The following is a 14,417-nucleotide window of genomic DNA, read 5'->3' on the forward strand; positions in this document are numbered from 1 at the left end:
TTTTACCTCTACAACACCTGTCATATTTGTGCCCTTTTTTCCATTCACATAGCCTCCACATTAATTCTGACCCTCACCAACCTTCCCCAGGACTACTGTTAACAGCCTTGTAATTCCCTTTTTCCAATCTCCCCATTTTCTGATCCAGCCTCCATACCACTGACAAATTGCTATTCCTATAATTAAACATTTGATCATGTCACTGCCCTACTCAAAAATCTTGAGTAGCTTCCTATTATCTTTCAGATTACTCCCTAGTCTGGCACTTAGAGCCCTCCAAAATATGGCACCCTCAACAGAATTCATATTCCTTCTCTTCCCACATTCTTGTATCCAGTCAAAATGACTCAATACCACACTCCCTTTAACATGATATTCCATCTCTCACTTCTGTGCCTTTCCACAAGTGATCCCTTATATCTCAAATGAATTTCTTCCTCACTTGACCTTATAGACTTATAGGTCTATAGGGTACTTCCTGCTAAAGAAGGCCTTTCCTGATCTCCTCATTTAGCATTCTCCTTAAAATTACTTTGTATTTACTTGTTTACTTATTTGCTGAATCCCTCCTTTAAGGCTGAGACTGTCGGGTTGTCTTTGTTTTCCCATCATTTAGCATAGTGCCTTGCATATGGTAGATACAATAAAACTGTGTTTGATTGAACTAATTAAATTTAGAACCTAGAGACAAGAAGATAGTCTATGATTTGTAAAGTAACACTCCCCCAAAAGCAAACAATTATAGAATGCAGCAATGTAAAACTCAATTTGGTACCTCAATTTTTAAAAGCAAAAATGAATGCTATTATACTTAACATTGAATGCAAATTCCTCCTCTCCCTCCCTACTAATATCATAACCTCTGACCAACTCCCCACGAGCATAAGTTAATAAAGAAAAAGTAAAAATCTGCTGGAAATAAAGCAAGTTAAATTGATGGAACCATAACATCCACCTTCTAACCTCAAACAACACTTGTCTTAATTATTCTCATATTCCACTCTGCCCTATAGTCATTGTATAGTATTACATGTTTGTGTACGTGTTGAATTCCCCCAGCTAGGTTCTATGGAAGGCTGGGACAGTGTCTTAATTAACTTTGGGTTTAGCTGCAACTTGCACATAATAAATAAGTGAACCATGAGCAATGCTCACAATTACAATTGCATTTCAAATAAAATCTTATACATTCAATAGGACTTTGTATGTTAGTTGGGTGTTTTATTTTTAGCACCAAATCAAAAAGAAATTGGGAGAGCATTCACTCCTTTAATTGATGAAACTCTTTCCCTCCTCATTTCTGCCTCCTAGCTTCCCTGGCTTCCTTCAAGCCTGAGCTAAAGTCTCACCTTTTACAAGAAGCCTTTTCCCATTCCCTTTAATGGTAGTTCTTGCCTCTTCAATTTATCCTGTCGATATCTTGTTTGCATATTGTCTCCTCCATTAAACCGTGAACTCCTTGAACCAAGTTTTTGCCTGGTTTTGCCTTTCTTTGTACTGCCAGACCTTAGCACTGTGCCTGGCACATAGTAGGTACTTAATAAATGCTAAGGGACTGATGGAACACCAAATTGTTTCCATGGGCAGGAAAGGAAGGATAGTAATTTGCATTTTAGGAGAGGGTTCCTAGTTGATGAAATCATAAACCCAATCTCGATCCCATGTAAGATCTGAAGAGTTGTTTGAGCTTCAGATTTTAAGGGGTTGGAGGGAAGTTAAGGGTGGAATTAATTATAGCAGGTCCCTTCAAGTAAATGCAAAGCACTTTTTTTTAATGTATCCATTTACCAGAGACTGGCTAAAGAAGAGATCAACTACAAAGTTCTTTCTTTCAAGTGGTTTGGGGTAGGGTTAGGTGACTTTTACTCTGACAACCCCAATCTTTTCTCCAGATATTTTAATTTTTTGGTTTGAGAGTAGAGACTGAATTTTCGGGGGGGGGGTATCGTTATGTTTAACGTTTGGAAGGTTGATTAGGAAATGAAAGGTAATGACTATTTAATGGTAGGACTAAGGGCTTCCCCTCCCCCTCCTTACTTTTCCATCCTATAGTTACCACCCCACCAGTGAAAGAGGGGGAGAAGAGGGGGTGTAACATACCTAAAGTCTTGCTTGTTTCCCAATCAATCTAGCTTTGCAAAGCCCTATAAACACACACTTGAGATTCTATCAAAACTGGACTCTATAAAATTAGATTTTACATGACTACCTCTACAGAGTACTCATCTGAGCACACTCATGTTGCTGTACTGCCTGATGCACCTGTCTCACTTTGAGTAACTGGAATTCGAAATTTACACTCTTCACAAACCTAGACTCCCCTTTCAGGGAAGGCTATATTTGCTAACTTAAAAGGTGTTTACTGATGCCCACAAAAGGTGTTTCCCTCGGCTTAACGCTCTTCCCCATGCGAGTACAACACAAAAAAACTCAAGGTGGCCTAAAAAGAAAATAAGTCTGGAGGGGGCATCCGGAGTTTTCTGAGAGGAGCCAGTGTCTTAAACAGCCCACTAGGGATGCTTGGCCATTATTCGACCGGCCATTTATTAACCGCAACCTTTTATTCCGGCGCTACCTGCTAACTTATTGGCCACAAACAACAATTCACCCGCCCGAGAAAGAGACGACCAATTCAAGGAGGGGGCAACCGGGACATTTTCCCCAGTCAGGGTCCACATATTCCAAGAGGCAAACCCGGGGACGTTCCTCCTGCCTCTAGAGAAACCTAACCCCAGGAGCCAGCCGGGGTCCTCAGGTTATTGTCCTCGTCGCCTTCTTCCTCCCCCTCTCCGCCCCCAGGGGGGTCCGGGAGGGTGGAGAAGGGGGGTGGTCCAGGGCACCAGCTCCCTTCAGAAAGGACAAGGGCGGGGGCACTCGCACAGGTTGCCCCCCCCCCGCGCGCCCCGACATGAGGAGAGGAGGAGGAGGAGGAGGAGGAGCAGGGCACGCATCCCCCCGAAGCCCGCATCTCCAGCTCGCCCCAGGCGGGGAGCATAGTCCGCCGCGCGCCTCCCGGACGAGACTGGGAGCGCTTTTGTTTTGCCCGCGAGCAGACCAGCGATCCCGGAGGGGCCGGAGGAGGGGGCGGCGGCGGCAGCGGCGGCGGCCCCACAGCCCCTCAGCCCCGCGCCGGGCTCGCCTCCGCACCGTCTCGGTCCCCTTCCTTTCTCCCTCCCCTCTTCCTCCAAGCAGGGCTGGGGAGATTCTCTCCTCGGGGCTCACCTCAGACCCTCTGCAGTCCTCCTCGTCGTCGTCGTCCCCGTCGCTGTTGTCTCCGGGAGCCCGAGCGGCGGAGGCGGCGAAGGCAGCTCCTCCTTCAGGTAAACGGATCAGCGGAGGGACCGCCCGCTCGCCCGCCCGCACGCGCGTCCCCCTCTTTCGCTCCCCGGCGCGCGCTTCTCTCCCCCACCGCCCCCAACCAATCCCGAGGCTGCGCGAGCTCCCGGACCTCGGAGCGCCGGGCGCGAGCGAGCGCGAGGGCGCGCACGCAGCTAGGGAGGGTGGGCACGCACGCCCCGCCCGCGAGCTAGGGAGCTGGGCTGACTCGTTTGGAGCTTGCTGGTGTTACCCGGGCTTGTGTCCCCTTTGCCCACCTTCTGTCCCTTAGGCTTGTATTTCCATAACCTTGCGAAAATCACCCTCCCTGATGCTCTTGTCAGGGATCCTGCACTTTCTCATCACTCTTTTCTCCCCCATCCCTAACATACCGCCCCCCCATGAAAAAAATCAAGGTTGTAGGTTCAACAGATCTAGTGCTGAAAGGGACCCTGTGGCCATCTAGTCCATTCCTGTCTTTTTACAACAGAGAAAACTGAAGCCTAGGGAAGTTAAGTGACAACACAAATCACACAAATAGTAAAGACCCAAAGTGAGACCTTTATTCCCTTTTACCAGTAATTATACTTTAGGCCTGCCTGTGCTGCCCTTATACAATAGCCGTGGTGGTGGTAGCATTATAGATTTAGATTCAATTCAATTCAATTCAATAAACACTGATTAAGTGGTAGCATTGTAGATTTAAGTTCAATTCAATAAATACTGATTAAGCTCCTACTATGTGCCAGGCACTGTGCTAAGCATTAAGGATACAAACAGAGGCGAAAGATAGTCTGTGCCTTTAAAGAGCTTACAATCTAGTTGGAAGAGAATTTAGGGATTTTCTAATTCAACCCTCCATCTCATTTTCCAGAGGAGGAAAGTGAGGCCCAGAGTGAAGAAGTGATTAACATAAGTGACAGAGCTCAGATTTGAGCTGAGATTCTAGATCCGAGAGATTGAAAGAGAAGTGGGTTCCTTACTTGAATACTGGATATGGAATCAGAATGTGTTTAAATATCAATCTTGGCTCATAGGGGAAGGGGGGATAGCATGGGAAAACAAGATCCAATAAAATGTTAGGAGATGTGACATATTCACAGAAACAGATATCTGTTTGTTGAATTGAATTGAATTCCACCGGAGACACAGTGAAATTCTTGTTACTACACCACCAGCATAATACCCTCTTATAAAAGGAAATTTGTGGTTTTAAAAGCCTGGGCGGGGAGCATCAGAGTGAGCTCTCTACAAGTTGGAAGCTGTTAATGGACTAATAGAATTTTAGATCTGGAAAAGTCTCAAAGATTATCTAATTCATTCTCCTCCTTTTACAGATGAGGAAACAAGCTCAGATTAGGCGAAGTTTTGTCCACGGTTACATGGCTAGGTTCTTTATCAAGCAGGGACCTTGTTTTCCGGTTGAACATTATAATATAGTAACTACAAGCTCAATATGTATCAACAATGTGATATAACAAACAACAAAAAATTATTTGGAGGACTATTGTATAAAAGAGGGATTAGCTTGAGGGGATGAAACTAAGCAGTTTAAGTTATAAAGCAGCAGATTTAGGCATTTGTAAAGAAAAATGTCCAAAAATAGAATGAGTTACTTTATGAAAAAATGAGTTCACCAACCATCAGCATATTGACCATCAAGCATTTGTTAAGTACCTACTAAGATTTGGATACTGAGGCAGGCACTAGGGATACTAAGAAAGCCTCTGCCCTAAGGAGTGTACCTTCTATCAGGGAAACAACATATACACATATAAGTAAATACAAAATGAATTCATAGTAAATGTAAATTAATTTGAGAGACACTAGCAATGGGAGGGAACAGGAAAAGGTTGTAAAAGGTTGTAGAACTTTAAAGGAAACCGAGGATTCTTAGAAGCAGAGATAAACATTTCTGTTATAGGAGGTACTATGAGATGGATGTTGTAGAGGAGATTATCCACTTAGATACAGTCTACATGTCATCCAAAATCTCTTCCAATTTTGTGATTCTGTGTGGTAGAAAGAACACTGGATGTGAAGTCCAAAGGCCTGGATGGAAATAGTGACTCTGCTGCCTATGTGACCATGGCAAGTTAAGTTACCCTTTGGCCTTCTGTTTCCTAATATATAAAAAGGGGGGGGGGTTGTGGAGCTAAATGATGGTACCATCTAAGGTACTTTCTAGAATCCTAGCATTCTCATTCCATTGCTCACTCTATTCCCCCACCACATAATCTCCTGAACTATTCATGGTCCTCCAGCTACTCTATAAACCCCTTCTTTTGGGTATCTCTTCACTCTGGACTGAATCTCATCTATTTTCTTTCCAAATCTCCTTTTTCATGTGTCTTTCCCATCTTCAGCTCTTCAGAGATCAAGTAACTAGAAATAAGTTATCATTAGAATAGCAAGCACCAAATACCATCAGCAATGACTAGATGAACAATTTTGTAGCATTAAGCATAAGTCTAGGATACACCATAATTTTGAGTTGTATCTTTATACCACTCTTACTACTTTGTCCATATTTGCATACATGTGTACAAATTACAGAACAGTACATTCTTAATTTAACTTCTCTGAAACTTAGTTTCACCATCTATGAAGTGGAGTTACAATTGCACTATTTACCTCAGGTCGTTGTGAGGACAGTGGTCTGTAAACCCTAAAGCACTGTATAAATGTGAGCTATTATTTTAGGATAGACAGAAAAGGAACAAGAAAAACTATTCCCTTCCTTCCTTCCTTCTTTCTTTCCTCCCTTCCTTCCTTCCATCCCTAGTCCATTTTACACTTGCCCCTTAATGAGAAGAGGAAACTTCTTCTCCAAGGTAGACCCGCACTTTCTCTGCAACGTATATGTAATCTTAGAGAGTTCCCTATATCAATGAAATCTTAAGTCCAGTCCCTATGGGACTGATGAGAGGTCTTTTGTGTAGTTCTGAACCCCAGTACTTTGTAACCAGATTTTAAGAAGCCCATCTTTTAAAACAATTCTTATGAAGGCATGCCATCTGCTGGTTTCCTGCGGGATCTATCAGTCAGCTTGACTCCTAAAACCGAGGAAATCTGAGCTAAGAAGCTTTTGTGTGTGACAATTCTCCCCAAATCTTTTCTTAAGTCTTGAACCCACCCACTTCCTGTTACAGGTGCAGTGCTTGTATTGAATTAGAAGCTTGTTCTCATTATTTCTGCCCACCTTCTCCTGTTTGGCCACTCTCAAAGTACGGAGAAGTGGAATTTTCATTTGGGAACTCCTGTGTGACTAGATTAGGTATGCTCAGTGGGTAGCAAGTGTGCTAGAGAAAGCTTTTAGTTCCCTTCATTCTATCTATAGACTGAGTGCAATCTCCCGTTTCACAGATCCTCGCTACCCATGGTTTGTTCACTTCCCCCTTCCATTCTCCTTTGCCCAGTTACGGTTTCAGCCCTCCTAGATTTCATGGCCAATCAAGAAGCCACACACTGTTGCCTAAGAGATGTAGGATGCCAGAGACCGAGTTTATGAGCTGCGATTGGACTAGAGGAAGCTGGGACTGGTGGGAGCTGGGAGAAGAAAAGACTGCTTTTGTGCCGCTATGGTAACTGGAGGTTTTCCAGTTTGAGGCCTGAAGGGGGGACCTGCTGCTGCTGCTCTTACTACTGAATGAGGTGAGCACCGAGTAATCAATGCATGGGGGAAAAAAAAGGCAAACTGTCTTTTAGGGGCTGCACACTTTGTGCCCTTTCCATATTTCCCACAACCCTTATGAATCCTCTACATCAGGACCCAGTGCCCTCTTCATTTCAGGTTCAATTAGAATCATAGATTTTTAGAGCTGGGAACAACCTTATAAGTCATCTAGTCCAACTCCCTTCTTTTACCAGTTGGGAAACTGAGGCCCAGAGAGAGTATGTGATTGGCTCAAGGTCATACAGCTTAGTTAGAGAGAGCTCTGGGACTAGATCATCAATGAATATGTATCTGTTGGTCAGGAGTTATGTTTTTAACACTGTATATTACTCCATTTTTGATAGCTAGGATGTATAATGTCCTTCTATTTGGCCAATGTAGACACTATGGATGACTTGTTAGCAGCAGCTCTACCTGTTCCCTGGTAATGGGAAGAATAATAGCTAGCATTTAGATAGCTTTAATGTTTGCCAAACACTTCACATGTTATCTCATTTGGTTCACATGTTATCAACAACAACAATGCTGATTGGAGGATACCTCTGATTCTCAAAGTTAAAATCTGGTCATCTTAGGTACAATCTTTATACCAAACCTCAAACATTCTGCACTCTCATCTTCCAATATTTTCACTAATATTTTTATATTTAACAAAGCTACTAATCCTTATGTACACCTACCAGGGGTGTAAACCCTAAATGGGCATAGACCAGGGAACTGTATATTGATTTTCCTTTTCTTCTTGTCCCCCTCCTCCCCACCCCCCTCTTTGACCTTATCTTTTTTTTAATCTAAATGAAACCATGCTAAAATGAACTAGGGAGAAAAGTCTGGAGAGGAAGCAACATCGGGTCTGAAGAACATGCATGTCTTTGGGAGGGGACAATGTTCTTACATGCTTTGTCTTGGAATGGGTGTGGGTGTACTTTACAGGCTATTGTGTGTATGCAGATTTGGGACTTTTTTTTTTATTGCCAACTAGCAAAGCTACATCCCTTTCTGCTATTCCCTGTCCAGTTTTTAGTCATTGCAATAGTATGAACAGCTCCCCAAAAGTACAGAGCCCTAGGTAATCACTTCAATTTGTCATCCACAAGTTCTTGATTAGTTTCTGAGGGTTCTTTTTTTTCTGTAATAAATATCAGTTTCTAAAGCTGTGGGTTCATAAGGTACAAGATTAGAGAGCCATAGAAAAAGTTCACAGCCTGCATTAGGACAAAGACTGTGGAGGAAGAGCTTAAAGTTTGCTTATCTATTTAACCTCCCTGAACCTCTAATAGCAAGGAAACCTACTGCTAACAATGAGTCAGGTCAGGACTCTGTCTCTTCCTTCCAGCCCTTCCCCTTACAGTCTCTTTCCTTGTCTTTGTCTTTTTCATTCTTTGTCTCTGTGCCTTTTTTCTTGTCACTTTCACTCTTTGTTTTCTTTTGTCTTTTCATACTTTATGTCTCTTATTTCACCCTTTCCTTTTATTTCTATTTTCCCTCTTCACTGTACTCTCATTCTTCCCCTTCTTCACCTTCTCTTGTCCTTTTATTCTTTCCCTTTCTCTGACCGTGGCCCTTGTTCCTTGCTCTGCTGCTCCATACGGTGGAGCATGTACCTCGTGGGGCCAGCTCACCAGGCAACTGCCAAACAGCCTGAATTAATTGGAATAGTACTAACATGGTGATTATAGGACATGTCTAGGAAAGCTGGACCTGGGATTTTTTTTTTCTGTGATAGATATTATTTTGATACAGCAGACAACAGCCCCCCTCCCCATTCACAAGCTACCCTCAAAGTACTTTTTCCCAAAACAGTTAAGCAAGATAACATTAGAGTGATTGGAACTGATAAGTTCAGATCATGTTATATTTTTTCAGTTCACCATTTATTAAAAATCGATCAATCAACAAGCATTTTATTAAGTGGCTGCTATGTGCCAGGCTCTGTCCTAAGTGTTGGGGGTACAAAGATAGTCCCTCCCTTCAAGGATCTTACATTCTACTAGGGGAAATACTATGTAAACAGAAAATTAAATAGTGTGTATGTATATGTGCATATACACACTAAAATACGAAGTAACTTGGAGGGAGGGGACACTAGCAGCTAGGAGAGTCATGAGAAGCCTCAAATAGAATGTGATAAACTTGAGCTAAACTTTGAAGGAAGCTAGGGATTCTGTGAGACAAAGATGAATAGGGAATGCATTCCAAGTATGAGAGATAGCCAGTGTAAATACACAGAGACTGGAAATAGAGTGCTGTGTATGTAGAACAACAAGTAGTCCGGTTTGGCTTGAAGGTAGAGTTTGTAAGGAGGAGTTATAAGCCTGGGAAGATAGACTGGAGCCAGATTATGAATGGTTTTAAAAGCCTGAGAAGTTTGTATTTAATCCTAAAGGCAATAGGGACCCATTGCAGCTTCTGTAGCCATGATTTGTTTATAACTCTGCTTTACGAATATGAATGTGGTACCTGTATGAAGGGGAGGGAGCCTGGAGGCTAGACAACAGTTAAAGTGTGATTGGAGAAAAAGGAACAGATGCAAGCTATATTGAGGAGAGAAAACCAACAACACTTGGCAATTGGATGTGAGGAGTAAAAGATAGTGTAGAGTTGAAAATGATTCTGAGTTTTCAAACATGGGTCACTAGTAGGATGGTGGTATCCTCAACCAAAGTAAGAAAGTTGAGAAGGTAGTTAAATTTTAGAGGAGATAAAGCATTTGAAGCAGCTAGGTGGTGCAATGGATAGAGTACAGGACCTGGAGTCAGGAAGACTTCTCTTCCTGAGTTCAAATCTGGCCTCAGACTAGCTGTGTCATTCTGGGCAAGTCACTTAACCCTATGTTCCTCAGTCTCCTCTTCTGTAAAATGAGCTAGAAAAAGAAATGGCAAACCTCTCCAGTATCTTTGCCAAGAAAACCCCAAAAGGGGTCGTGAAGAGTCTGACACAACTGAAAAATGAGTAAACAACAACTTTTAAAAAAATGAGTTCTGCTTTGCGTATGTTAAATTTGAGATCTTCCCAGGCTACCAAATGGGAAATGTACATAGGCAGTTTGTTAATATAGAAAAAGACAAAAGCAAAGGAAGGGTATTACTTTACCTTTAATAAGTTAATACTAATGATTTACATTGTATTTGACTTGATTTTTGTTGCCAGCTAATGTTTATTTTCATTTAAATATGTAGTTATTTAAAGAATTTGTAGTCATTGTATGTATTATTCTCTTAGGCACAGTGGACAGAGTGTCAGTACTAGAGTCAGGAGGACCTGAGTTCAAATCCAGCCTTAGATACTAACTATATGACCCTGGGCAAGTCACTCAACTCTGCCTCAGTTTCCTCATATGCAAAATGAGCTGGAGAAGGGCAGCTAGGTGGCACAGTGGATAGAGCACCAGCCCTGAAGTCAGGAGGACCTGAGTTCAAATCTGGTCTTTGACACTTAACTAGCATGTGACCCTGGGTAAGTCACTTAACTCCAATTGCCTAAAATAAAATAAAATAAAATAAAATTTTAAAAAATGAGCTGGAGAAAGAAATGGCAAACCACTCCAATATCTTTGCCAAGAAAACCCCAAATATAATCACAAAGAGTCAGACATGACTGAAATGACTAAACAATAACAAAAATAAGTATGCTTTGATCTGCATTGAGATTCCATCAGTTTTTCCTCTGGATGCAGATAGCATTTTCATTATAAGTCCTTTGGAATTGTCTTGGATCATTGTATTGCTGAGAATAGCTAACTCATCCATAGTTGATCATCATTTCAACATTGCTATTACCTTGTACAATGTTTTTCTGGTTCTGCTCACTTCACTTTGTATCACTTCATGTAAGTCTTCCCAGGTTTTTTTGAAATAATTCCCCTCAACATTTCTTATAGCACAATAGTATTCCATCACAATCACATACCACAACTTATTCAGCCATTCCCCAGTTGATGGGCATTTCCTCAATTTCCAATTCTTTGTCACCAGAAAATGAGCTGCTATAAATATTTTTGTACATATAAGTTTTTTTTTCATTTTTCTTTGAATTCTTTGGGATGCAGACATAGTAGAGTCTGCTAGCTGGGTCAAAGGATATGCATGGCTTTATAGCCCTTTGGACATAGTTTCAAATTTTTCTCCAGAATGGTTGAATCAATTCACAATTCTACCAACAGTACATTAGTGTACCAGTTTTTCCACATCCCCTCTAACATTTTTTCATTTTTCCTTTTCTGTCATATTAGCCAATCTGATAGGTGTTAAGTGGTACCTTAGAGTTATTTTAATTTTAATTTCTCTAATCAATTGTGATTTAGAGCACTTTTTCATATGACTATAGATAACTTTGATTTCTTCTGAAAACTGTTCATATTCTTTGACCATTTATCAATTGGGGAATAATTTGTATTCTTATAAAGTTGACTCAATTCTCTATTTATTTGAGAAAAGAAGCCTTTATCAGAGGAACTTGCTAAAAAATTTTTTCCCTCAGTTTCTTATTTTTTTCCTAATCTCACTATATTGGGGTTTTTTATATAAAAACTTTTTTTAAAATTTAATATAACTAAAATTATCCATTTCCTATTCTGTAATGTTCTCCATCTCTGGTCATAAATTCTTCCCTTATCCATAGATCTGGCAGGAAAAATATTCCATGCTCCCCTAATTTGTTTATGATATCACCGTTTATGCCTAAATTACGTACCCATTTTGACCTTACCTTGGTATATGGTGTGAGATTTTGGTCCATACCTAGTTTCTGCCAAACTGCTTTTCAATTTTCACAGCAATTTTTGTCAGACAGTGAGTTCTTGTTTCAAAAGCTTGGATTTTTGCATTTATCAAACACTAGATTATTATGGGCATTTACTACTGTATATTGTGTATTCAATCTATTCCACTGATCTATCACTCTGTTGCTTAGCCAGTATCAGATTGTTTTGATGATTACTGCTTCATTTTGAGTTTGAATTCTGGTAATGTTAAGCCATCTTCTTTCACATTCTTTTCATTGATTCCTTTGATATTCTTGACCTTTTTTGCTCTTCTAGATGAATTTTATTATTTTTTTTTAGCTAAATAAAATAATTTTTAGTAGTTTGATTACTCTGACTGAATAAATAAGTTAATTTAGATAAAATTATCATTTTTATTATATTGATTCAGCCTACTTGTGAGCAATTAAATCCAATTCCATTTCCTTCCCTTCCCTTCCTTTCCTTTCCCTTCTCTCCTTCCTCTTCCTCTGTCCACATAGGGTATAATACCCTTATCTGTAGGTGCTCTGCCCAAAGGAATATACATTTTGATGTCTAAAACCTCAAAAAATATCTTGGGATTTACAGGCTAGATTTCTTTCTTAAGGACCAGGCCTTAAACCCAGATCACTTTGGTTCTCATTGATTGACCAACAATAGGTCCAAGCCCTGTCTAGTCATTTTTTGGGCCACGATGACTCAGAGTGAATGTAAATAGCAGCTGTTTTTGTTTTGTCCAGAAACCCTGAGGGGCTTTCCTTCCCAGATTTTTTTTTTGACTGGGTAGAAGAGGCCATTCTTTTACCTCATTTCTTACCTAACTTTAATCACTGAATGGGCATTACCTCAGTCAAACTGAGACCTAGGAAAGACCTTAGCTTACAAAGTCTCCTACTGCATCGGAGGCCTCCTCCAGTCTGATCTACATTTCACCACTGTACCTACATCGCTCCAGAGGAGAAAGTGAGGCTGGTGACTTTGCACAGCCCTCCCTCATTTAAATCCAATTCACTTGCAAGTCATGGCATCACCTTCCTGATGTCATGGTTCTCCTGGAGAAACAAAGGACAAACAACAACAACAATTTTCTCCAGAATTCTTTCATATCTAACTTTTCTAAAATTCTGTTCATCTCCTTAACTTCTTTCTTGTTTATTTTTTGCTTAGATTCATTTAGTTCTAAGAGGGGAAAGTTGAAGTTTCCCATTAATACAATTTTACTATTTCTTCCTGCAACTCTTTTGCCTTTAGGAATTTGGCTGCTATACCAGTTGGTGCATATATGTTTAATAGTGATCATTGTCTATGGTACCTTTTAGCATAATGTAGTTTCCCTGCTTATCTCTTTTAATTAGATCTGGTTTTGCTCTTACTTTTTTGAGATCATAATTGCTACCTGTTTCTTTTACTTTAGCTGAAGCTCAATAGATTCTACTCCAATCTCTTATTTTTACTCTATGTGTTTCTCTGTTTCAAGTGTGTTTCTTGAAAATATATTGTAGGATTCTGTTATCAACTTCCATTCACATTCACAGTTATGATTACTAACTGTGTATTTCCCTGCATCCTATTTCCCCCCCATTTCTCAATGTTTTCTTTTTCTTTTTTAACCTATCGCTCCTCAAAAGTCTGTTTTGCTTCTGACCACTACCTCCCTTAATCTGCCTTCCCTTTTATCAACCCTTCCTCTTTCTCTTATCTCCTTCCTCTCTTACTTCTCAGTAGGGTAAAATAGGTTTCTATACCCAACTGAATATGTATGTCATTCCCTGTTTGAGTCAATTCCAATGAGAAGCATTGCCCACCACCTCCCATCTTCCCCTCCACTGTAAAAGCTCTTATTTTTGCAGCTCTTTTACGTGAGCTAATTTTCCCCATTCTACCTCTCCTTCCCCCCTCATTCCAATGGATGCCTCTTTCTCACCCCTTAATTTTATTTTTTGAAATGATCCCATCATAGTCAATTCACACCCTTGCCCTCTGTCTATGTATACTCCTTGTACCTGCCCCAATAATGATAAAGTTCTTAGGACTTACAAGTATCATCTTCCCATATAGGAATGTAAACAGTTTAACCTAACTCCTTTACCTTCTGGAATATCATACTCCCAGCCTCCCGCAATTTTTGTCAAATAATGAGCTTTTGTTCCAAAAGTTTGGATCTTTTGGTTCTTCATATACTAGATTACTATAGTCATTTACTGTAATGTAATTTGTACCTAATCTATTTCACTGATCTGCCACTGTATTTCTTAACCAGTACCAGACTGTTTTGATAATTTACCACTTTATAATACAGTTTGAGATTTGTTATGCTAAACTACCTTCTTTCACATTTTTTTCACTGATTCCCTTGATATCTATGAGCTTTTGTTCTTCCCAATGAACTTTGTTATTATTTTTTCTAGGTCTATAAAATAATTTTTGATAGTTTGATTGGTATGGCACTGAATAAATAGATTAATTTAGGTAGAATTGTCATTTTTATTATATTGGCTCAGCCTACCCATGAGCAATTAATATTTTTCCAATTGTTCACATCTGACTTTTTTTGTGTGGAAAAAGTATTTTATAGTTAATTTCATATAGTGGCAGATAAACTCCCAAGTATTTTATATCATCTACAATTATTTTAAATGGAATTTCTCTTTCTAGTTTCTAATTTCTCTGCTGGACTTTGAT

The 14,417-nt window shown here is 40.2% G+C and overlaps 2 protein-coding genes across 2 annotated transcripts in view; one reads left to right on the forward strand and one right to left on the reverse strand.

Moving 5' to 3' along the window:
- Positions 1-3,380, reverse strand: part of FZD3 (frizzled class receptor 3) — a 76,387-nt gene extending 73,007 nt beyond the window's left edge. Inside the window, exon 1 of the mRNA XM_020988725.2 lies at positions 3,223-3,380. The gene's annotated coding sequence lies outside the window, so the exon portion shown is untranslated. The remainder of the gene's footprint in view (positions 1-3,222) is intronic.
- A 3,361-nt stretch (positions 3,381-6,741) lies between these two features.
- FBXO16 (F-box protein 16) overlaps positions 6,742-14,417 on the forward strand; it is an 83,486-nt gene continuing 75,810 nt past the window's right edge. The window contains exon 1 of the mRNA XM_020988737.2: positions 6,742-6,969. Coding sequence (XP_020844396.1) covers positions 6,965-6,969 — 5 coding nt within the window. The 5' untranslated portion in view covers positions 6,742-6,964. The remainder of the gene's footprint in view (positions 6,970-14,417) is intronic.

Source organism: Phascolarctos cinereus, unplaced genomic scaffold (genome assembly GCF_003287225.1).
Source record: "Phascolarctos cinereus isolate Bilbo 61053 unplaced genomic scaffold, phaCin_HiC Scaffold_2;HRSCAF=192, whole genome shotgun sequence".
In the NCBI taxonomy this organism is placed as follows: domain Eukaryota; kingdom Metazoa; phylum Chordata; class Mammalia; order Diprotodontia; family Phascolarctidae; genus Phascolarctos; species Phascolarctos cinereus.